The following is a 25,527-nucleotide window of genomic DNA, read 5'->3' on the forward strand; positions in this document are numbered from 1 at the left end:
TAATGAATCAAGCCCTGAGGCTATTCAAAAACCCGATAGCTGCTAACTGCCCTGCAAACAGCTGAGCTCCTGCAGTTTGCAAGTTTGTGTAAATATAGGGAGATAAATGTTTGGGTGTCTTTTTTGCTGCTGTGTAATTTTTCCAGGTTCATCAATGACAGGTAGTGGGGGCAGGTGAAGGCTGGGTCACTTAACTAAGCCCCTCATGGCTTGAAGCTATTCATTAGGGTGCCTCATTATAAGAAATAGATCAAGCTTTTTTTGGAAATAAATACACAAAATATCACTTGTAAATAAATAAAAATGTTGTTTCTTTCCAGACCACCCTTTTTAAAAAAGTCTTGTAAAGCTAGGTGGGTTCTGATAGAGCAGGGGTGCTCACACTTTTTTGGCTCGAGAGCTACTTTGAAACCCAGCAAGGCCCGGAGATCTACCAGGGGGGAAGGAAGTGTCTGACAGACACCCCCTTTAATGTATGGAGCCCCTGCTGGAGTCTAGTCAGTTTCGTCAGTTTTGTTGCTGCATGCCTGAAGAGCAGCTAAAGTGTCAGTTTCAGTGTCGGTTTAGTGTCAGCTAAATATGTCAGTTTCGTCTAGTGACTAGACATATTAACAGTTTGGAGAGACAGGGCTCCGCGATCTACTCATTTTGCCTCGCGATCTACCGGTAGATCGCGATCCACCTATTGAGCACCCCTGTGATAGTGTCATTTTAAAAAGTGGGTCCCAGTGCTAAATGTTTTGAGAACCACTGTTAAGGCATACCTTTTGCTGGATCAGACAGCAGGTTTATGGGTGTTTGTGACTGTCCACTGACATGTAAGCAAATAAGATCATTTTCCCCAGGCAATGTGATGATGAAATGTGGGTAGTTAAGTGCTGTAGAAGTAACAAGAAGAAAATATGATTTTAAGTATATCCCCATAAACCTTTTCCCCATAATCACACCAGAACACCAAGTGAGGCTGTTCTATTAACAGTCTTATTTAAGTGGTATAATTCTAACATACTATAAATAAATAGATAAACAAATTCTATATATAATATATAAATATAAAGTATATACAAGTATATAAACAATATAAACAAATTCTGCTGAATTTGTAGAAAACTAGCCTGGTGCCAAATGATGTCAGATATTATTTCTGTTTTAGGTATTATTATTTGATAATAATATATAAATAATATATAAATAATTTGATATTATTTCTGTTCAGATATTTTCTTCCTTGTTCACCTATCAAATAATAATAATTGAAAGCCTACTAGACCTAAAGCCCCATCTTCAAAATAATATAAAGCAAAATCTTCACTGAAGTGACCTTCTTGCAATTTACAGATAGTCCCTAACTTAAGCCATTTCTGCCCACTGTTGCATATACACAACAGGGACCATATGTGTATACCTGTGGGCCAGGCAGAAATGGGTTAAGCATGTGTTCAGTGCTGACATGCCCTTTTTTGTAACCTAAGTAGCCAAATCACAGCCCAATCCTGAGCTGCCCGGGGCGCCAAGGCTCGGCAGCACTGAGAACGGCTGCTGCCAGATCCTGCGCACCCCGGGCTACCGTGGGAGGCACCTTGGGAGAAGGGGATTTTCATCCTCTTCTCCTGGGTAAGGTAAGCAGCCCCGCAATGGGGCTATTCACTTTACCATCGACCAAAAGGTAAAGGCGCTCATGTAGGGTGCTGAGCCCTCCACGAGCGCCTTGGATCCCACAGAGCAGAGCTCCATGGGACCCGCCTCCTGCCTTCCTGCTCCCTCCCCCAGCATGTCTCCCTCCCTGCCCCCCGGCACGCCTCCCTTCTGCCCTCTCTCCGCCCCCCGCCAGCCTCCCCCCTCCGTGGAACGTCTCCTCCCCACACCCCCTCCCTGCCCCACCTACCGTGCCGTGGTTCGGCGGTCCGGGAGACCGCCAAGCTGCGGAGGCTGGGTGCCTGCCGCGCACTAGCCCTGTGCTAGCCCAGCACCAGCCGGCGTTGGGCTAGCACGTGTGGGAGCCCGGCAGTGAGACTGGCAGACGTGCCTTACGGCATGTTTGCGACAGGATTGGGCTCTCAGATACTTCATGGATAAGAACTGCAGGGTGGGGTGTTTTAACCCTTGCCTTCCACAAGGTTCCTTGGCATAGAATAAATCAGACTTAGACAGCACCATATGTTAAGAGTTTTGTCATAAGCTTACAAGCAATCATGAAGTAGTCATGCCTTGGCCATTGATAAAAGAAAGCATAAATAACTTCTCCAAGCTTCATTTCCTTGATATATAAAGCAATATCTCAAATAGTGCACGAGATATTTTTCCCCAAAAGTAAAGCACTGGGTGAAACAGTGCTATTGGAGACACTGTTGCTCTAATAGGCAGGAAATTGGTGTTGATTGACCCAGAATGCATTGCTCCCATTGAATGACAATCAGAGGGAATGCTGTTACGGTGCTAAAGCAGGGGCGTCCAAACTTTTTGGCAGGAGGGCCACGTCATCTCACTAACACTGCGTCGGCGGCCAGGAAAAAAGAATTAATTTATGTTTAAAATTTGAATAAATTTACATAAATGAATATATTAGAGATGGAACTTATATGAATAAATGAAGCTATTGCAAACTATCTCGCGATAGCTCGAGGCCTATAAAAGACCTTGTGCAAAGCAAGGCTGGCCTTTCCTTTGCTGCCGCTGCTGCTTCACAGGTGTGAAAGAGCAAGCAGTGGAGGGAGCCCTCAGCTCGCAACTCATGGAGAGGTCAAACAGTTGGCCCTCACACTGAGAGCAGTCGCATTGGGTCAGCATGGGCTCCAGCCCACGTGGGCTCCCAGGAGGGCCAGAGGTTCATTGGAGACTGGGGGCTCCTGCGGGCCAGACTGGGGGACCCTGAGGACTGCAAATGGGCCCCAGGCCAGGGTTTGGGCACCCCTGTGCTGAAGGAAGGAGCATTATAGAAGCTATATGTGTGTTAGAAATGAAGCCTGGAGAATGCATACACACAGATAGCCTGAAAATGTGTTGTCATTTATCTCAACTTTCAGTGTCTAAAAGGAAATCTTTGTAGTTGAACAGCCCTTAACAATATGCCTCCTATGATTAGTCATGCTTTATTATTAATTTATGCACAGTTGTACAATTAAGGGCACAGTCCTAATCAACCACAATCCTAACCCACCAACCAGCATTGAGGTAAGGGAAGTGCAGCTATGAGGTAAGGCAACAAACATTCCCTTACCTTAAGGGAGAGTCTGTGACTGCCCCCCAATTGCAAGATGCGGCATATGCCCCATAGTACATGCTGTGTCAGAGCTGGAAAGTTGGTTAAGATTTGGGCCTTAGACATGTACATTTTAAAATGTGTTCCAATGGCATAGTGTACTTTACGGCAAAACGCAACCCACCTCTCTGCACAACCATGTACTCCCTGGTGATTGTTGATCTCCTACCTGAAATAAAGCATTATTGATTTTTACTCCAGGCAAAACATCAGCCACCTCATGGGGGTTCTCGGATCCACACCAGCTATATAGCTGGCACAAATCCAAGAAGTCCAGTATAATGTCAGGCAAGTTGAGAGAGGGGCTAGGATTTGGCAAAGGCCTGCTTTGCCAATCCTGTCCCCTCCCAAGCCCGATCCACCCCATTCCACCCTCACCCATCTAAAAACACTCCTCCCAGCCTCCCCATGCCCCCGTCCCCATGCCCCCGCACAACTCGGCGCAACCTTACCTATGATGGCTGGCGCAGGGTTTGGATGAGGCATTGCTGGGCTAGCATAGGCCTTCACGCCAGCCCAGATGGCTCCTGAGTAGCCACAAATGTGCCTTACAGCACATTGCAACATTCTGAGCTGATGTAAGGATGGCTGCACCAGCTCAACACAACGTTAGAATTGTGCTGTAAATGATTCCCCCCCCCCCCACGTAGATGAATATATTTACAATATTGGGTATATTGGATTAACTTAGAATAAGCTATATTTATTTGTAACATGTACATTAGAATAAGTCTAGTCTCCCTTTAAGTTAGAATTAGAATAAGTCTAGTCTACCTTTAAGTCTACCAGAATTAAGATTGTCCAGAGAAATATCAATAACCTCAGACAGGCAGATGCCAACTACCGCGGCATCTCTCTCCTTAGCGTTGTAGGAAAGCTGTTTGCCCGAGTTGTACTAAAGAGGCTCCAGGTACTTGCAGAGAGCGTCTATCCAGAATCGCAGTGTGGATTCCGAGCCAACAGGTCCACCACTGATATGGTATTCTCCCTTAGACAACTGCAGGAGAAATGCAGGGAACAACGACAGCCACTCTTTATAGCCTTCATAGATCTCACAAAGGCTTTCGACCTGGTCAGCAGAGACGGCCTCTTCAAGATTCTCCCCAAGATTGGATGTCCACCCAGGCTCCTCAGCATCATCAGATCTTTCCACAAGGACATGAAGGGCACTGTTGTCTTCGATGGCTCCACATCAGACCCTTTTGACATCCGAAGCGGAGTGAAGCAGGGCTGTGTTCTTGCACCAACCTTGTTTGGAATTTTCTTCGCTGTCCTGCTGAAGCAGGCCTTTGGAACTGCAACAGAAGGCATCTATCTCCGGACCAGATCAGACGGAAAGCTCTTCAACCTCTCCAGACTGAGAGCAAAATCCAAAGTCCAGCTGAAATGTCTGCGTGACTTCCTCTTTGCCGACGATGCAGCTGTCACTACCCACTCTGCCAAAGATCTCCAGCAGCTCATGGATCGTTTTAGCAAGGCCTGCCAAGATTTTGGACTGACAATCAGCCTGAAGAAAACACAGGTCATGGTTCAGGATGTGGACTCACCTCCCTGCATTACAATCTCTGAGCATGAACTGGAGGTTGTCCATGACTTTGTGTACCTTGGCTCAACGATCTCCGACACTCTTTCTCTCGATACCGAGCTAAACAAGCGCATCGGTAAAGCAGCTACCACGTTTTCCAGACTCACAAAGAGAGTCTGGTCCAACAAGAAGCTGACGGAACATACCAAGATCCAGGTCTACAGAGCTTGCGTCCTGAGTACACTTCTGTACTGCAGCGAGTCATGGACTCTTCGCTCACAACAGGAGAGGAAACTGAGCGCTTTCCACATGCGCTGCCTCCGACGCATCCTCGGCATCACCTGGCAGGACAAAGTTCCAAACAACACAGTCCTGGAACGTGCTGGAATCCCTAGCATGTATTCACTGCTGAAACAGAGACGCCTGCGTTGGCTTGGTCATGTCGTGAGAATGGATGATGGCCGGATCCCAAAGGATCTCCTCTATGGAGAACTCGTGCAAGGAAAGCGCCCTACAGGTAGACCACAGCTGCGATACAAGGACATCTGCAAGAGGGATCTGAAGGCCTTAGGGATGGACCTCAACAAGTGGGAAACCCTGGCCTCTGAGCGGCCCGCTTGGAGGCAGGCTGTGCAGCATGGCCTTTCCCAGTTTGAAGAGACACTTTGCCAACAGTCTGAGGCTAAGAGGCAAAGAAGGAAGGCCCATAGCCAGGGAGACAGACCAGGGACAGACTGCACTTGCTCCCGGTGTGGAAGGGATTGTCACTCCCGGATTGGCCTTTTCAGCCACACTAGACGCTGTGCCAGAACCACCTTTCAGAGCGCGATACCATAGTCTTTCGAGACTGAAGGTTGCCAATACAGATAGGCAGATGATACTACTCTAATGGGAGAAAATAAGGAGGATCTAGAGAACCTCTTGATGAGGGTAAAGGAGGAAAGTACAAAATGTGACTTGAAACTTAACATAAAAAAACTAAGATCATGGCATCCAGTCCCATCAATCCATGGCAAATGGAAAGGGAAGAAATGGAAGCCATGACAGAGTTTATCTGGCTCCAAGATCACTGCAGATGGAGATTGCAGCCAGGAAATTAAAAGACGCTTGCTTCTTGGGGGGAAAGTTATGGTAAGCCTAGACAACTTAATTAAAAGCTGAGACATCACCTTGTCAACAAAGGTCCGTATAGTCAAAGCTGTGGTTTTCCCAGTAATAATGTACATCTGTGGGAGCTGGACCATAAGGAGGGCCAAGCACCGAAAAATAGATGCTTTAGAATTATGGTGTTGGAGAAGACTTTTGAGAGTCCCCTGGACTGCAAGGAGATCAAATGAGTCAGTTCTACAAGAAATCAACCCTTACTGTTCATTGAAAGGACAGATACTGAAGCTGAAACATTTTGGTCACCTGATGAGAAGGAAGAACTCTTTAATAATAATAATAATAATAATAATAATAATAATAATAATAAACTTTATTTATATCCCGCCCTTCTCCTGCCCTAAAGGGACCCAGGGCGGCTTTAGAAAAGACCCTTATGCTGGGAAAAATTGAAGGCAAGGGGACGGCTGAGGATGAGATGGTTAGATAGTGTCATGGAGGCAATGAATATGATTTTGACCAACTCCGGAAGTTAGTGGTAGACAGGGGGGGTCTGGCGTGCTGTGGTCCATGGGGTCATGAAGAGTTGGACACGACTTAATGACCAAACAACAAAGTCTACTTTTATGTTACCACTGCCCCTAATTTTTACTACATTAAAAAAATCTAAACACACTGAACATGTGTATCATGCTTTCCGCGCTCGGAGAGCACTTCACATGTATTGTCTTGATATTGCCATGACAACCATTCTGCAGGGGAAGTAGTATTATTCCCACTGGAGGGGAACTGAGGCTGGGAATGGCTTCTCTAAGACTGTGTAGTGAAAATTCATGGCAAAGGTGAGATCTGAAACAGGGAAGTCCTGATCTGTGCCATTACGCTACCCCCTCCCCCGAATCTTCAAATAGTTGCGTTTTATAAGAAAACTACAATAAATTAAACCATTTTTCTTTTGGCTGTTATTCACACCTGCTATATAAATAAATGTTTCAAAACCAACCTTGCCAAGAACACATATGACTTCACCATCTCCTCCCTTTGCTGAAAATGCATCCTAATTTCAGATGGAGATTAGTTCAATGAAATACCACCTGCTTTCACTAGCCAATGCATAGTCTTACAATATAAGCTGTTAAAGGTGGTATCATAATACACTTGGAAATGCAGCAGATTGTCATGACACCATTCCACTTATGCAACAAAAATAAACTTCAAATAACTTCATTAAAGGGTTTCTTCTCATGTCACTTATTCCTACTTTCATAAGTATCATACTTCACCTGAAGGGGTGAGAGTGATATCTGATAAGCTAGTATCAGTTTTTCGCAAAAACATCATGTCAGGGTGGCTTGATTGTGGTGTGTATGCATGTCCTGGCAGTCCTGGCGGTCCTGGCGGTCCTGGCTGTACTACGAACCCTGTCCCAACTGGCAGATATGCTGATGTCCTACCTATGAGAAAATCTCACCGTTAGATCATTTTCCTTCCAGTATGATGTGTTAAGAAACAAGTGGCTCAAATATGAAATAGTTGAAGTAGCTTACTGTGCATAAGTAGATATGCTCGTCTCCTGACATTCTCATTATCTGGACAAGGAAAAAAAAACAGAATTAAGATCACACAGAATGAGCTGACCAATTTATCTCAGCACAATTGCATTTGGGGGAAATGAGAACTTTCTCTTTGCTGAGAATTTTGGGGAAATGTCTGTTGAAATCTGTGGCCAATTGTGTGAGAAATGAGGTCAAGGCTTGAGGCCCCAGCTTGATTGCACTATGGGATGTTCTCATATATCTTTTGCCTGATATTGGTTCAGAAGATTTTCAAAGGCCCTTGGTGTGTTAACATTGCAGCTACAAGCCATTCCCAGATTTTTTCACAAAAGATGATACAGCTTATGTTCATCAAAGGTGTTTCAAAGCGGCAAGACCTGTAGTGAATAGGACAGAAAGGATCTCAAACTGATCATTAATCTCGTTTCCATGATATTTATCAGTTCTGTTTTAAGGGGGTACAAGGAATGGTTTAGTTTATGCATTGCCCAAGCATGAGTGGGTGGGGGAAACAGGACACTTCACCAGGACCTGAAGAGTGGGGGGGGCCCCCCTCAGGGCCTAGGAGAGGGGGGTAAAGGGGGTAATTTGTACCTGGGCCCAGGGTCTAAAGGGGGCCCCAGGAACCAAAGGAAGGGGCCCAGAAATTTCCTGGGATCTGACATTTTCCTATCTACTCAGACTTGTTGTCCTTAAGGGATGCTGGGGACACTACTGATGCCACGTGGGTGGGTAGACCTGGGCTCCAAAGACTTTTCCAGCTGTCTCTACCTTCCCCTCACCCTGCTTTGCCCCTCCCTGCCCCTATTCTGCTCACCCATCACCATCTTCCCCTGCTCTGTTTCACACACACACCCCTTTGTAAAGGGACCCAAAAGAAACTTTGTACCCCCAGATAAAATTCCTCGGAGGCCCTGGGGGGCCTAGTTCAGGGGGCCTATTACCAAGTAGAAAAAAAATTAAGGTTAAATTGTAGATCATGTTTAAAGATACTTATAGAAAACTACTTCCCTGTATTAGGTACCTGTTGTCCAGATCTTGTGGGATTTGATGGAGCCAATCAGAAACAGGGTTAGAGAGCAGAAAAAGCAACATTGTGAACAGGAAGTTGCTAGTTCAGGCTCTTCTCTAGACTTTAGAGTAGACTTTCCTTGCCTAAAGTCCTCTAGTAATGATGGGTTTATTGTCACATTTAGTTTGGCCCTTGGTAACATTGTTTCCCTTCACCCAGTTATACAATGCATTTAACATGATCCTTCTTTCCTCGCTCGAGGAGGACTTACCTCTTTAACCCTGCACACCCACACTGTCCTCAGCCAGTTCTTCTAGTGAATGAGATTCAGAAGACAAGGGGAAAAGGCAACAATTTGTTACACATTTGACTCTGACACGTTTTGTGCTGACTTACCTGCCTCAGTAGGTTTGTTTGCCACATCCTGAGCATCAGGCTTGGTGACCACCATGGAAGTCAGTGGTGTAACAAAGTTGAACTTTAAGGAGAGAGCCAGAGCTTCGGCTTCCAGGTTTTTCTTCTGTTCCCCTTTAGCTAAAACACTAAAATAGAAAGGGAAAATCAGCCCTGTCTGCTTTCACACATGATCCAGAGAACCTAAATGTAGAGGACAGGTTCAGAACAGGAGGACAGGTCTTTGTGTATTTCATGGATATGGATAGTAAAACCTAATGAAAGCCAAAGAAAGACAGCAACAGCCAGAGTTGTTGGTAACCTTCAGTCTCTTCAGCGCTATGGTATCGCGCTCTGAAAGGTGGTTCTGGAACAGCGTCTAGTGTGGCTGAAAAGGCCGATTCGGGAGTGACAATCCCTTCCACACTGGGAGCAAGTGCAGTCTGTCCCTGGTCTGTCTCCCTGGCTATGGGCCTTCCTTCTTTGCCTCTTTGCCTCAGACTGTTGGCCAAGTGTCTCTTCAAACTGGGAAAGGCCATGCTGCACAGCCTGCCTCCAAGCGGGCCGCTCAGAAGCCAAGGTTTCCCATCTGTTGAGGTTCATCCCTAAGGCTTTCAGAACCCTCTTGCAGATATCCTTGGAGCGCAGCTGAGGTCTACCTGTGGGCGCTTTCCCTGCACAAGTTCTCCACAGAGGAGATCCTTTGGGATCCAACCATCGCCCATTCTCACGACATGACCAAGCCAATGCAGGCGTCTCTGTTTCAGCAGTGTATACACACTGGGGATTCCAGCTCGTTCCAGGACTGTGTTGTTTGGAACTTTGTCCTGCCAGGTGATACCAGCCAGAGTACATTAAGCCAGATAATAGCCAGAGTATCATTAAGAAAATGAATCTGATATGGATCCATTGTTGAGGAAGAGTGGAGGAAGGTCCTGCTCCCCCCCCCAGCCCAATGCCTGCCTTGCCACTTCAATTCGTTCTCTGATCCTCTTCTCATTTGCTAAGAACAAGCAGAAAGAGAGTCAAGGCAGCCGTGGACCATCACTTCCTCCAGTGCGCTCCTTTGAGCTTCTGGAAGTTTCCCTGATGCAGGCTCAGGTCACGTGAAGCTCTGTGAGCCTCAGGTGAGTGGGGGGGGCAGATTTCCATGTGGAGGGATGGCGGCAGCCTGAAGGAGGCGCCATCGCGGACCTCAGCTCCGGGACTAGGGAGGTCCACCACTGCCGGTGTGCACTTTTTATGTGCTCAAAAAAACCTTCCTGTCTGCCCTAAGCCTCTTACTGATGTTTGTTGTGTTGCATTTGGCCTCCCAATCTGGAAGTAACTGGAGATGGTGCCATCACCAGTTACTTCCGGTGGTACTCCCAATAGGTGGACCATGAAAAGTGATATGACAGGGAACAAACAGTGAGAAATGCTTTTCTAATCTTTACATCCTTTTCAAGGATGTCCAGAAAGGAAATGTGGTTAGCTCAATTCAGCTGTAACAGTGTAGATGCCAACTGCACAAGAACAATGCAAGAGCTTAAAAAAAGTGTACAACCGAAGCAGATGATCCTGGCTGAAAACTATACATCAGATATGCAGCATATTATCAAAGAATCAATTATCTAGAAGACATTCTTGAAAACATCTACCCATTTCACAGAAGGGAAGAAATAAGCACAAGAGTCTCTAAGTTCCAAATACAATCAGTGGATTTATGTCAGAGAACTCAAAATAAATGAGGGGAGGTCACTAAAGGAAGACATCAGACAGATGGTTGCTGGGAGAGGGGTGCAGAAGGTCTGAGGGCTCAGGCAACACAGTGAGCAGTCAACATGTGCAGCAGAGCTAGTCTGGGCAGCTAGGCTGGCAGCAGTTAGCATGTCTCCCTTTAGACTACACCCAAGGCAAGTAAGCACAAAATTTAAAAAATAATTGGAAAACCAGATGGGGTGCAGGAACATTAGATATTACCTCCAGCAGCCAGAAACAAAGAGGCCTGAAGCCCTGAAACTGGTCCATTGGCTGTACTAGCCTCTTTTCAGATGGCATGATAGAACACAAAGGAGAAGGCTACATTTTCCACCTGCAAAAATCTGCAAACCGGTGTTTTATTTTTGTAAGCTGCCTTGAGTGCAGAAGAAAGGTGGTTATAAATTCTGTGAATGAATGAGGGCGCCGTCCTGACCAACTTTCCAGCACTGGCCTAGTTGCAATGCAGCCTCAAGGTAAGGTAACAAACATTGCCTTACCTTGAGGAGGCCCCCTTGACTGCCTCCCCATTGCAGGATGCAGTGCACGCCCCATTAGCACAGCTATGTCAGTGCTGGAAAGTTGGTTAGGATTGAGCCCTGAATGAATGAATGAATGAATGAATGAATGAATGAATGAATAAGCAAGTTGATCATATGAGGATGTTTCAAACAAGAATGTCCCCCCATGTGCATTATGAGATAGTACTGGCCCCTAAAAGGCACACACCATGTGCCTTCTCTGCGAGAGCAAAAGGGAATGCTTCTTAAATTAACAACATCTTAACATTAGCTTACTCTTTTTCTAATAGTTGTTGAATGGTTAAGTAGGCCCACAATCTCTCAGTGAAATTTCCAAAAATGTACTGTTGATTCTGAAATATTTGTTCCTTTTCTGTTACATTTGCATATTCTTTAAGGACCAGAGCTTTCGAATGCTGAGGGCAGAAAAAATATGATTTATTCATTGTAATACAGTACTCAGTTTGATTAAAACTAACACATTTCAAAAAATAATTGATGGCAGCAATAGGAGTCTATTTCATGCCTTCAAGATAGGAGCAAATTGTTAAAGCATATACTCAAATGAAATTTTGATTAGATATAAACCATCAAGATAGATCCTTCTTAGTTGGTTGAATGGCATTTTCAATTAGTACATTCTGTTTCTGTTTGTAGCATGTTATTTTGTCTATGTATGTATCTATAAATTTGAAGCTGCAATCCTAAAACCACTTATCTAGGAGTTAGCGCCATTTAATACATGGAATATCCATTTAAGACATGGATATGATTGTGCTGTAAAAGTACTTTATTAAGGGCCCAATCCTAGCCGACATACTGCTGGCACTCCAGCCCCACCATTGGCAGTTGGTGTTGTAAAAGTGCCATAAAGCACTTCCCTGCCAACGGGATATACCCAGTGCTAGTGGAGAGGCCAGCGCCAGTTGGTACTGGGCCTCAGCGCTAGAGAAAAGTCAGTGGAACGCAAGGCTGTACACATCCCTGCTGGGCAGTGGGGAGGCTTTTCAGGGCAGGGGGAATGTGGGGAGGGGGTGTAACTGTGTGGAGGGAGGGCAGAATGGGGAAGGATTGGGCCCAGGAGGGGGTGGGAATGGCAGCAGAACCACTGCCAAATAGCCGCAGAGTCATGCATTGGCCACCTCAGTTCTGCGCCAGCTCAAGCGCTAGTGCAAATCAGAGTAGCCCTTTGGGGTTGCCTGGCCTTGACATGAGGTAAGGGAACCAAAGTTCCCTTACCCAAGGAGACCTCTGACGGCTTTCCTGGCCCCACAGAATACAGTGGCAGCCATTTCGGTGCTGCTGTACTGCTAGGTGCTGGGGAAAGATAGGATTGGGCTGTAAGTTGCTCCCGAGACTAGGGGAATCTGTGTTGCATCAGACTGAAAATCGTCCTCGATCAGCCTCAGCCTCAGCAGCCTCAGCAGCACATAATCCTGGAGACCGTGCTGCAGCCTTTCCGTTCCCCCGCCACTTAACGGGACAGAGGCAGAACTTCTTAGGCCGGGGCATCATGACTCCCCAGTTTGAGAACCTTTGCACAAAGTATTAAAACCAGTAATATAAGAATGTATCCAGATTAGAACCTTGTTTATTGGGTTTCATCTTTACTTTTTTTTATCTTTGAACCTGGAACCAAAAATTTTTGTATTTGGGGTAGATGAAGAGAGACATTGCAAAACAATTTGGCACTCACAGCCATTGTACACCACAACAGTTACTTGCTAATGATTTTTTTCCTTCCAAACTCTCATACTAAAAAACATTCTTTTAAGTCTGAAGCACAATAGAACATTTTTACAACTTATTCCAAAGCAGAGCGGTCCATTTAGATTAACAGCTCAATCCTAAATTTCCTGAGCAGCAGTGCCAAAGCAGCTACTGCCATATCCAGCAGGCACCGGGAAGCTGCTGAGAGTCTCCTTGGGGGAAGGGGACTTTAATCCCCTTCCCCTGGGGAAAGCCCAAAGCTTTTCAGCCTGACACAGAGTTCAGGATCCAGCAGAGTAGAGCTCCACCAGTCCCATCCCCCTCCCGGGAGTTCTTCCCCTGCCCCTCCCCCTGCCCCCAGAGGTGGCTACACCGCCTCCCAGCAGTCTCACTTACCCTCAGCAGCAGTACATCCTCCTCTGCCAGCGCTGGGCATGAGCCCAGCACCAACACTCCTTACTCCCTGGGTGCCATAAACATGCTTTACAGCAAGTTTATGTCACCCAGTGCTAGTGCTAGTGCTCAGTGCAGGTGCCAGGGAGCTGAGGATTCGGCCCTAAATCACTCTGTGGCTACAGTTTTCTTGTTTTCAGTACTTACTGTTTGAGCACTAATTTCTACAGGAAAAACATCAATTTCATTGCCAATCTTTCCAGCTACTACAATTTCAGATCCATCAAAGAGCAACTTGAAAGTATTCTGAGTGATCTCCAGAGCTGCACTATCTGGATACTTCATTTCAATCTCCTTCAGAATGGGAGTAGCTACCTCCTGATAAAAGTCCTTGAGGGAAACAGACAGAAAAGCATAAACATAGGAAGAAATATTCTGCCAATTGTATCTGAAGCTGGTAGGTATATCTACACACAGCTACAGATTGTCTAATGATATATATTTTTTGTTATTTTATATTACTATTGGACCCCTACCTGGAGCTGCAGGGCTGCATCTGAGTCCTCGTATATACGACGAGCAACTCCCCCATTGTCTAAGGCCATCTTCTCCAGGAATTTGTAGCTGACGTCAAATCCAAAGCCAAGACAATACAGGAAATATTTTCCTTGATTTGCCCCTTTTATGTTGCTTTGAATAGTACCAACTTCTGTAACACCTATCATAGAAAAATGCAAACATGTCCCAACTCTTGATTACAGTGGCTCAAGTTATTGGAACTTGGAGCTGATGACAATGTAAAATATGAACGTGATTACAAATGGCTAGGCCTGGCTAAGATAATTCATGTTACACAGATTTTAGAAACAAAGTCCTAATTGGGCAATTTATATTAGGGTGGCAGATTTTTAATTCAGAAGCTTTTCAGCACTGGAAATTTGGACAGGATTGGGCCCTCGCTCTCCTTAACTTCAAGCGGGTATGAAAAAAGTAAATAATTTCTACATCTCCAGTACAATTTGTGGTTCACAGAACCCTGGAAGTCAGCATTCCATCGCCCACAGATTAAGGGCCCAATCCTAAACTGGGGCAGTGCTGGCAGCTGCTGTGCTGCCCCAGCAATGGCTGTCGCAAATGTGCCGTCAGGCATGTCACTCCCCGTGGTAAGGCTGCTGCGCTGGAGGAGAGGCCCAGCACTGTCAGCTCTGGGCTTCAGTGGTGGGAATTTGTGTCACTGGAGTGGCCAGCAGTAAGTTTCTCCGTCGGCCAGTGGAGAAGCTTTTCTGGGTTGGGGGAAGGGGAAGGTTGGGGGGGGCAGAAATGGGTGGAGGGAGGGTGGGCTGAGGGGAGGATTGGTGCAGGAGGGGTTGGGGATGAGGACTGTGGCAGTGTCTGCCCTCAAATCCTATGTCCTCTCCCGCGTCTGAAAGGCAGACATGGGCCTCCTCAGTTCTGCGCTCACTAAATAACAGATGCAGATCCAAGGAAACCTAAGGGCTTGCACTGGGCTAGCTCCACCACTGGGCCCATGGTAAGGGCTTGCAAATGTGCCTTATAGCACACTTGCAATAGTGTGCGCTGGTGGTGAGCCGACACTGTTCAGGATCAGGCCGTAAATCATTATAGCTGTTTCTACATAGTTGTCTTTAGAAGCCGACATGACAGCAATTCAAAATACATATAACTGATGCCAGTATGTTTTGCAATGTATCCATGTTGTTCCTTTAATGCTGAGGTATTCAATCTGTGCATCCCGCTTCCCTAGTGAGGCGTGGCTAGCCTCCAGGGGCATCGCCAGGCATCTTGGGGAAAGAGGAGGCCGCAGCTGCTCTGCTCAGTTCAGCTGCACTGGCTTCCTCTTGACTTGCTGCTTTTCCGAGGCTGAGAACGAGGTGGGTGGGGCAGTGTGAAACATGGTGGGGGGAGGTGGGAGAGAAGGCTGGCGGGGGAGGCAGAGGTGCCGCATCTCATCATGGTGCTCTCTCCATGTGCAACCTCTCCCCAAGGACTACATTTCCCAGTGTGCCCCTCACCCTAGGCATCCTGGCATCGGTCAAGGCTGGAGGAGAGAAGAGTGCAGAGGGGCGTTCCTGGCAGGCTTCAAACTGGGAGAGAAGAGTAAGTACAGGCAGTGCAGCGCTTTCCTCTGCTCCTAGTGAGGGGGAGCCAAATGACCCAGCCTGCATCCCTCTGTCTTGCCTGGGGGTACAGGGGTGGCATCTGCATGCTGGGTGTATGTGTGTGAGCAGCCCCCATCTGCTTTGGGGTGAGTTATAATCTTGCTCTGTGTTGCTGCAATCCTTTCCACACTTTCCTGGGAGTAAGCCCCACTGACTCAAACAAGTCAATGTTGAATCAAGCTTGAATCAAAAGCCCTGATTGCTTAAAAAAAAGGATCTGTATAAATGGAAGAATAAAACCAAACCCAAATTCAAAGATGTGTTTGAACACAAAATTGTCTCCCGTGTGTTTTCTTCCTTTCAAATGCTACCTATTGGTGAGGAGGATCTGGACTTGAACCAACATGCTAGTAAAACAGGGGGATAACTCTCTGCACACCTGCCAGTCTTCCTCTGAAAATCCCTGCCCCTGAAGGGTCTATTTGCTTTGAATCAGCTTCGGATGATTTGCCAGCTGCAACCATGCCTGGGTGGCTCAGACCTGGCCACGGTGACCCATACCCTAGTGACATTCAGATTAGATTACTGCAACGCACTCTACGTGGGGCTGCCTCTGAAGATGGTCCGGAAACTGCAACTAGTGCAAGACGTGGCGGCCCTTGTGGTTGCTGGGGCTCATCGTTTCGACTCAGTCGGGCCGCTGCTTCGGCAGCTACACTGGCTGCCAGTTCGTTTCTGGACTGAATCCAAAGTGCTAGTTTTGACTTTTAAAGCCCTATATGGCTCGGGTCCAGGGTATTTGAGGGATCGCCTCCTTCCATATAAGCTGTCCTCTCAGGTCATCAGAGGGGGCCTTTCTGACTGTGCCGCCACTAGTGGAGGTGAGGGGGATGGCAGCAAGAAAGAGGGCCTTCTCGGTGGTGGCTCCCCATTTGTGGAACTCCCTCCCCCTGGAATTGAAAACAGCTCCCTCTTGAGAGTCCTTTCGGTGGGGGCTTAAGACCTTCTTATTTAGGGAGGTCTCTTATGCTGACACTAGGGGGCATGGCACTTTTTGAATGGATTTTAATTTGGGATCCAGGCTTTTATTGTCTTTTATTGTTTTTAATGTTTTTATATATGTATATTATGTTTTTAATATGTTTTTAATTGTGAGCCACCTTGAGTGTCCTCGTTGGATAGAAAGGCGGGATATAAATCTCTTAAATAAACGAACAAACAAATTTGCTTCCAAAGCGACCATTTGCTGCAGCACCATATTTGGGGCAAAGAGCTACTTCAGAACATTGAATTTTATAGGTTGATAAGTATGCATCAGGATGAAGACAGCATGCATTTAAAAAGAAAAGAGAATCCCAAGTTGCCTTGTTGTTGCTCACTTACCAACTGTGGGCTGACCATCAGTTAGCAAAATTATCATGGAAATGCTTTCCTCAGGCAACAGTTCAGCAGCAGTGGCCTCATCCAGTGTACCGATTGCCCTCAGAAGAGCACCATTGATATCTGTTCCTGTAATAAGGACATACTCATGAATTTGATGCTACATACCACAGCATTGGATTGTTCTACCAAAGATCTGCAGAGGAGATGATGACTTATGGATATTAAAAACAGTAAGAACTGTACAGTAATAATCTCTACCTCAGCATGGAATACACTCCACACCAATAAAGTGGTGAAAGAAAAGGCTTATAAATTAGCTAGAAGAGTAGAAATGTATGGAGAAAAGAACATGAGGAAAGTAAAGTGTGAGGAAAGGATGAAAGATATTAAGGAGAAACTCGCTTCAGTTCCCAGCCAATCCAGCAGGAGTGGGGAGACAGCCAAAAGCCTGGCTCTGTGGTGCATGGCAGTGATGACATTGCTGAGCACTGGCCAGCTAGAAGAGGGTGGTGAGCTGACGAAGCTTCCACTACCAGCACTTGGAGGGATGAGGGGCTGGACTCCTGGCACTAGACCATAAAAGGGGCTGGACAGAAGAGAAGAAGTGGGAGACAGAGAGGAAGGAGGCAAAGGAAAAATCTGGAGAAACGTGAAAGCCGGGAAAGCAACGAGGGAAAAGATGGGACAAATAGGGGGAAGGTGGAAAGGAAAGTGGAGCAGACAAGGAGCAGGAGACAGCAGTGCTAATGGAAAAGGAGGACATGCTAGCTGCCTAGGAGGGCTTATCCTGAGCCCTAGTAGGACAGCCCCTGAAGAGCAAGGAGCCACCTAGGCTGGAGGAAGCAAGCCAGGAGAAGGTTACAGGGAACTTGAGATGGATAATGCAGGCAAGAAGGAAGAGGAACTCATGCCCAAAGATCCTTCCCTGGAAGGAACCCTACTTGGTGACACAGCTGTGAGACAGCAACCAAGACTAGGGCAAGCAAGGGGCTGGGTTATTAGACCACTGCCCACATTGGGGGATTAAACTCTCCTCCTTGAATAGCAACAGGCCTGGGCTTTCCCCTATCCCCACAGACTCCAACCTGGAGTCTCCAACACTCCAGGTGGAGTGTCAAGCCTCTATTGAATTCAGGCATTTGGGAGGAGAAGAAAGCAATTAGTGGATTGAAGGGTAAAGGAACATGTCAGGGCACAACTGATCGCTGTTTTCTATTGTATTTATACCATCCTGCTGGGAGGTCAAAATTAAGAAAGAAGTCAAGCATTACTTCTTGTCTCCCCGCTTTCTCATCTCTGTGTCATTCAACAACCCCCTTGAGACCAAACCCCACCCCCAGGCAAAAAGGAAGAAACTTGCCATAATCCCAGAGCTAAAGAATCAGTTAACTTAATAGCAAAAATCTAACAAACAGGTATAAAGTAACCAATGAAAAGAATCTGACTGTACGTCTTCTCAAGAGGGAAAGTAAGTCGAGCAGTTGGAGGAAAAACTGGAATAAAGGTCTACAAATTAGACATCAGGTAACCAAACTAACAACCTTTTAAAATGACTCTGCAATGAGCATCCGAAACCCTACTAAAGCGCTCCAAAGCCTACATAGGGCACATTTATAACAAAAGTGTGAGATTGACTGCTTTACATTTTGTTTTCTTTTTAACAACACATGGGGGGAGTTTTGAAAATGCACTAAAACTACAGTGCGATGGTATAAAAAGACTTTGGGCACAATCCTATCCTGCGCTGGAACAGGCAGCGCAGGGGCCATAAGTGGCTCAGCCAGAGGCAAGGGGAAACATTTCCCCTTACCTCTGGGTAACGGCTGCTGGCCCCTAGGGAGCTCCTTGAACTTGCACCACCTCTTGAGGTGGCGCACGTCCGAGGAAAGCGGAGAGGCTTGAAGCTGCCCTGTTCTCCTTGGAAACGGGAGTTGGGATCCTGCCGGATAACTGCCAGATCCCAGCCCCACCTCCTGCTCCCCGCCTGCCCCAGAGCCACCCACTGCCTGCCTCACCCCGCCCAGGAACACCTCCCTCCTGCCTCCTCCCCGCCTACGTTTCCTCCTTGCATCGTCCCAGCCGGGCTGACGCGGCCCGCGCGGAGGCTTGCATCAGCCTCCACAGGCTAGCGCTTCTCTGAGCGCCAGCTCAGCTTCCTCCTGAGGAGGCACAATGTTTGCGACCCTCCTGGGCTGGCGCAAGGCACTTTGGCTCTTAGCCCCTGCCAGAGTATCTCTCCCAATCATGCCTCCTGTGCACTGTAGTAGTATAGCATTTTTAAAACTTTTTCCATTGAAAGCCAGTGATGCTTTTTTTCTAATTAAGATAGCAGGCAGGGACATGTGACTGGGACAGGAAATATATCCAGGACTAATTGCTAAAGTCTAACTACCCCCCACTAGGGTTTTATGGCATTTTATGAGCCACCTTCTCTACACACTGTTGAAAAGAAACAAAATTAAAAACAAGGGTCAGACTCACTTGTTTGTCATAATGCAGTTTGGCTGTTACCCAACACACATACCTCCTTGAGCACGAATGGTCCTAACATATTGTTTAGCCATTTCCACATTCTCCTCTGTGGCTTGTAACAGGGATGGCTTCCATGCAGCAACATCTGCACTGAAGACAACCAAGTTAAAATGGTCCTCAGGATTAAGGTCTTCCAAAATCTTTTGCAGAGCCTCTCGTGTCTGCAAAATGAGCAGAAGGAGCACATATTCAGGTTCAGAAGCTGAAGCCTAAAATTAGATTACACTTTTGCATTTGAGGAAAGCTTTACGAACATACATACATGAGTGATCCCAACTCCCATCCTTGCACTGTGTGTTCTGTCCTTAATTTCCCTGCCAGGCAAGAGCAGCATACTATTTCAAGAATTGAAATTTACATCAGAAATGATGTGGCTGTGTGCAGTTTCAGGGAAGAAGATAGTGTCTTATGTAGGATTTGAATGATGTATTGCTGTTCTACCATTCAACTAAATTTTCAGCCCAATCCTAACTAAGAGCCCAATCCTGAGCTCTGCACCCCAGCTTAGCGCCACCGCGCACCATCGCAAACATCCCATAAGGCATGTTTGAGGGGCTTAGCGCTGGCACAGCACTGGAGCTAGCCCAGCATAAGCATGCGCTGGACCAGAGCTGGTGGGAGGTTGGCGGTCGCCCAGACCACTGGGTGGCGGAGAGGTGAATGGGGGCATGGGTGGAGATGGGGAGGGGGTATTCCAGGGTGGGGGAGGCAGGGAGAGGGCAGGTGGAGGGCAGAGAGGAGGTCTGGTGGGGTGGAGGGGGCGGCACCAGCAGAGCTCTGCTCCACCTGATCCTGAGTCCCATGTCTGGCCACACAGCCCAACACGGAGCTCTCCGATTCTGCAGGAGCTCCAGAGCTGCCATAGAATCTAGTAGCCCCATTGCGGAACTACTTCCTTTACTTGGGGGAAGGGGACTAATGCCCCCATCTCCCAAGGAGGCGGCAACGGCTGCCTGGGGCATGCTGGATGCCACAGCAACTGTTTTCACTGCTGCAGGAGCCATGTGCTCTGGGCAGCTCAGGATTAGGCTGTAAGCCCTGTTGCAGATGCAGTCACACCAAGAGAACACATGCCATATCCTGTGGGGTGGGGGAATCCTGGAAGCCTCCTTGAACATAGGGAACTTCCTAGCACAGGTAGCAGTGACCACTATTACGCAACCACCACGCCTCGTCTTTTCTGGCAGCAACCCAGTTATATGCAATAGTGTGTTGAGACTTGCAGTGCCAAAAGGGCTGCTACACTACTGGCACATGAGTTCTGGCAGCACAGTGGCCTGAGAGAACTGGGCCCTTAATTAAGAGAAAGTACAGGAATGGGCAGTTTTATAAGACTGTCTCCAAATTGCTCCAAAGCTGTCATGTGTACATATCCTAGGAGGAAGTGGATTTCAATCAAAGAAGAGCAGAGAAAAGGCTACGCTACTTGAACGGAAAGAAATTCGAAGGAAATTAGAGTTCTAGAATAGAACTAGAATAGGGAACTAGAGTTCCTTATTCTCATGTCTTAAAGATGCAGAAGGCTGGTCTTAGCTGAGAGGCAGCATTTGTATTAGAAACCAAAATCACTGCAAGAGACACAGCAGTTCTCATGAGAACTTACTGCACAACTTTTAAATGAACAATGACGAGAGTGCATGCAGGAGTGTGTGCACACTACACAGAATGAATAAACTCCTGGAATTATCTATTTTGAAACAAATTACCTGGTCAATTTTCTTGCCACTCATAGATCCACTCTTATCTATCACAAAGATGATATTTTTGGGTAAGACTGCCATTTCACTGGGTGCAAAATAATGCACAAAATATCCATTAACAATCTGAAACAGCCACAAAAAAATTGGTAATTATGGGTTACAAATATGTACATATTGAATTACAACAGTATATAAAAACAAGTAACATGAACGGGATATATAAAGAAGGTAGTCTTCTCAATATCCAGAAAAATGGAATGTGTGTGCAGATTCCCACATGTCGATCAGCTGTAGTAAGTAGGAATCCTTTGATAAAAGCTTGCGTAATTGCTGGTTCTTTACCGACAGTGTATCTAAGGACCCCTACTTATTAGGCATCACAACTGGTTAATGTGTCTACAGATGATGATATAATTTACTTTAAAACGTACAACATGAATAAACACTCTCTTCTTCCAAACAGGGAATGCAATCCCTTTGCAGTCATCAATGGGGAAAATAAGCGTGATGATTTTATCAGTTCCCATAAATAGTGGGTAAGAGACTAACTGGCAATTATTTAACATTAGTTTTAGAGCAGCTTCTATCATTTGTAAGGAAGCTAGAAATTGAACTGGCATTTTGGAACACAGTTCCAGTATTTTTCAAATACACACCAATTTTCTTTCACTAGATGGTTTCTTTCTTCAGCATGTTGAGTTTATGGAGTGTTTCAAAATTAGTCTGAAATTCCATTAGAACCATTTGCAAGCGGTTCCTTCCCCAAGTTTTTCTTGAAATTACCAACATGATACCCAGCGCACTGAGCATCACCTTTTACCTGTATATCACCAGCTGAGGCACTCCTTTTAACATCATAACGTATGAGAAAGTCTCCATCTAGCAGAGTTTCTTCCAGTTCAGGATCTTTTCTTTGTTGACTTATGGTTGGTTTAAATGAAATGTGAGCCTGAAAATTAGGTGCAAAAACAGCAGTCAGTAGAGCTCACAAATGGAGGAAGGTGAAGGTGAAATGTCAAAGGCATCCGATTTTTGGTCCATGTTGCATACCTTGGTCTCATCCTGCTCCTTTATGAGGGCATTGTTCAGGTCATTGGTCATGAAGGTGCTGTCAGTTTCCAAGAGACTGATTCCTTGAGGCTCAAAGATGTGGGCATCAATCTGAAGAAAACAGATCCATTAAGATCAGCTTTCGGTTGTGGCACAATGCCAGTAGGTGGCTGCACTTATGGCAAAACCCGTGGAAGAGAAGTTACCTGGAAGTCATTCACAAGCTGCTTGGGCTTGACCTTAATCAGCACTTCATACTTTCCCAGCTTCCGCTTTAGTAACTCCTCATAGGTCAGCTCAAAGGTCACCTTTCCAGCTGCTGCAACGTTGACTGAAACCTGGAACTGTTCTAGTTTTCTGCCAGCCGATCTGGAAATTGGCAAAGTATCAGATGGGGCTTATTTATGCAACGTCTTAGAAACTCATCTTCAAGGCTGTATTGTATTGTATTGTATTGGCAACCTTCAGTCCTGAAAGACTATGGTATCGCGCTCTGAAAGGTGGTTCTGGCACAGCATCTAGTGTGGCTGAAAAGGCCAATCCGGGAGTGACAATCCCTTCCACACTGGGAGCAAGTGCAGTCTGTCCCTGGTCTGTCCCTGGCTATGGGCCTTCCTTCTTTGCCTCTTTGCCTCAGACTGTTGGCCAAATGTCTCTTCAAACTGGGAAAGGCCATGCTGCACAGCCTGCCTCCAAGCGGACCGCTCAAGTCTGTACAGTGGCAAATGCTACTAAAACAAATACATGGAAATCCAACTTTGTGCCTTTAACCAGGCACTGGCTTCCCCTGGGGGCTGGGGATAAGAATAGGCCCTCAGTTTGGCTGTACTTGTTGTAAGAGGCGATGGGACTCGTTAGCCTGGGAAGGCAGCTCATCTGAGAGAAGAAAAACTCTGATCCCAAACCTCCACTGCCTTGTGGCTACATCCAGTTATGGAAAAGGCTTCAGGAGTCAACCTCGAGGCAAAATCCGGAGCCGGAGTCCCTGAGGCAGTTCATGGCTGAACACAGTCACGTTCTGGCAACTCCTGCAACGCCGCTGGAACCAACCGTATTGGCCTCTGCCTTTCCATTGGACCATTTCAGCGACGTGTACCTACTTTACCCAGGCTTCGCGCACTGGAGAGAACACTCTGTTCCAGAACCACCATTCAGAGTGTGACACCATAGTCTTCCGAGACTGAAGGATGCCAACACAGGCTTATCTGATATCAAAAGATTGCCCAAAAGCTTTGGGGATATCTCCTCAGTCATCTACACATGCCTGATTAGTTTTTCAATTCATGTCACAGATTGTCTTTTCTAAGTTTGTTCATTAAATATCAAGACGTCAAAGAGTGGTGCAATTGTATCATTTTACACAATCATTCTTCAGGTTAGTAGTCATCTGCAGAAGATCTTTCAAACAGAGGATAAGAACCAGTTCAGAGAGACACTACTTTTAAGTACAAGTTTCCTTTAAGCAGGATTCCCAAGTACTTGAGAGAGAACTCTCAGAGTACTCACAGAACTCTATGCAGACCTTCAACTGAATGTTCTGAAGCTTTCTGACCTATGGTCACCATCAGGCCTATCCAGTCTCCTTGTAGTGGTGGGTCTGGGGTGGAGGAAAGGGGAGCAACAGCCCCGGGCATGGTTCTTGCTGCCATTGCTGCTTCTGCCTGGCACCCCAGCCTGCCCTGCCTGCCCATCGGAGTCGTTCCACAGGCAGGCAAAGGCTTTTTAGCAGCGTGTGAAAAGCCTTCTGAGACTACTCATGCAATCTTAAGCAATACTTCTGGTTTTGTCAGGAAACCAGAAGTATTGTTTAAAAGCGTATTGATTAAAACAGTGCAAGAAGCCTCAGAAAGCTTTGTGAGTCTTGCTGAGTGTCATGCAAGGCTCTGTGAACTCCTGGGAAGGGGGGGGCGGTGTGATGGACAGGGGTGTGGAATGTCATGGACCTGACCCCCAAAGTGCAATGGGGGCAGGTCTATTACTGTCTTCATGCTTAAGATGCTAAGAACCAGAGGATCTATAAGGACCAGAGGACCATGCCGAATAAAAGGGCTGGATGATGGCTCTTTCCATTTCCTTCTAGAATGTTCCAGAAAAGCTTATGTTGCTTACTTGACCAACCCAGCGCTTTGCCCACGTGAAACAGCAGCATCATACTGGTCTTGTGCAGCTTCCTTTTCCTTTATTATTCCAGGGTACGTCACTCCATCTATATTCCTTCAAAATAGATATACCTAACAGTTAAAGCAGATCTGGGAGGCAGATCTGTGAAATATAGAGAAAGGCAGAAGAAAACACAGTAAAATCTGGCTTGAAGGACAATTGTACAAATGGAAAGAAATCTGTCTTCTCCATTGTCCTAGCACCGCTTCATGGCCACACTTTACAAGTCACAACTGTGCCTTGGAAGACACTACAGTGAAAAAAAATTCAATATTATTAAACATAGTAAAATTTCTGCAAAATAGTTTTTTAATGCTTTATGGCAGACAGTGATATCTACTGTCATTCTCCGAGTTGAACTCTGCAACATGGTTACTTGAAGGACAGTTTCTGCAGTCATCTCCTCTCACAGGCTAGTAAATTCCCCTAGATGGCTCATTAGAAGGATATTTTGACCATCCTGCCCAGACCTGGAAACACACTGATGTGGGAAAGGGTGAGAAGACAGCCTTACATGAGGAACTGTGTGATGAACGCTGTCTTGGGCAACTCCACTTCAAAGAGGGCCTCCTTGGATTCATTGGCTCTGTTGGTAACTCTGCTGGTGATGACAGTGTGGGCAAAGCGTGATGTAACTTTGCAGTCCACATGCAGGCTGTAGATCTCAATGGCATTCTTGAAAGGAGGTGGGAAAAAGGACTTATGAATTTAGGTCCTCAGTTTTCTTAGTAGGCACTCAGAGAGTAGCTACAGCAAATCAGTCACAATCTACACCAAATATGAGACCTTAAAAAGTTATGACAATGCAACTTATTCTTTTAAGAGCATAAACAAATAAGCTCTTTAGATATTTGCTTGGAGATCAATAGGGTATTTTTGGAGACTATAACACTTGTCACTATAACAGCATTTTCGGTGTTGTACATGTTGCAAGACAGTTTCTGGCTGCAAGTCGCATTCAGGAAGTGACTATTCTGTGGGGGTGGTGTGATGGCCTCTGGCCTGTTACCAGTGACCCTGGACTATCTAGTTCTTGAATTTCTGCAGAAAAATTCATGCTTCGGGGGCAGGCTCCCACTATCTTAATGGATGTTTGTATAAGCTGCCCTGGTGGCCTCTGTGGGGGTGGAATAGATTTTTAAAAAACCTATGGTATTAAAACAGTACACAAGAGTAGGGACAGAGTCCTTTCAAAAAGTGTAAAATCTCACCATTCAGTTATTTGGTGGGGCACAGGAGCTTGCATGGGGCTGAATTCACTCTTCCAAAACATCTGACTGCCAGAATATTTGCTTTTTAGAAAAAGGTTCTATGCAGATTCTATGTATAAGCTACATATGCACACTACTGGATGAGAGCTTGACAAAGA

At 46.2% G+C, this 25,527-nt stretch overlaps 1 protein-coding gene across 1 annotated transcript in view; it reads right to left on the reverse strand.

Moving 5' to 3' along the window:
* The window catches only part of LOC136638933 (inter-alpha-trypsin inhibitor heavy chain H4-like), a 29,252-nt gene extending 4,037 nt beyond the window's left edge, over positions 1-25,215 (reverse strand). Inside the window, exons 1-15 of the mRNA XM_066612961.1 lie at positions 25,168-25,215; positions 24,673-24,833; positions 24,108-24,212; positions 22,205-22,367; positions 21,999-22,109; positions 21,769-21,897; positions 20,955-21,071; positions 19,241-19,409; positions 16,717-16,842; positions 13,750-13,931; positions 13,421-13,603; positions 11,387-11,526; positions 8,853-8,998; positions 7,436-7,477; positions 765-878 (exon numbers count right to left, since the gene is read on the reverse strand). Coding sequence (XP_066469058.1) covers positions 765-878; positions 7,436-7,477; positions 8,853-8,998; positions 11,387-11,526; positions 13,421-13,603; positions 13,750-13,931; positions 16,717-16,842; positions 19,241-19,409; positions 20,955-21,071; positions 21,769-21,897; positions 21,999-22,109; positions 22,205-22,367; positions 24,108-24,212; positions 24,673-24,833; positions 25,168-25,215 — 1,936 coding nt within the window. The remainder of the gene's footprint in view (positions 1-764; positions 879-7,435; positions 7,478-8,852; positions 8,999-11,386; positions 11,527-13,420; positions 13,604-13,749; positions 13,932-16,716; positions 16,843-19,240; positions 19,410-20,954; positions 21,072-21,768; positions 21,898-21,998; positions 22,110-22,204; positions 22,368-24,107; positions 24,213-24,672; positions 24,834-25,167) is intronic.
* Positions 25,216-25,527: the final 312 nt, after the last annotated feature.

This window comes from Tiliqua scincoides, chromosome 2 (assembly GCF_035046505.1).
Source record: "Tiliqua scincoides isolate rTilSci1 chromosome 2, rTilSci1.hap2, whole genome shotgun sequence".
NCBI classification, from domain to species: Eukaryota; Metazoa; Chordata; class Lepidosauria; order Squamata; family Scincidae; genus Tiliqua; species Tiliqua scincoides.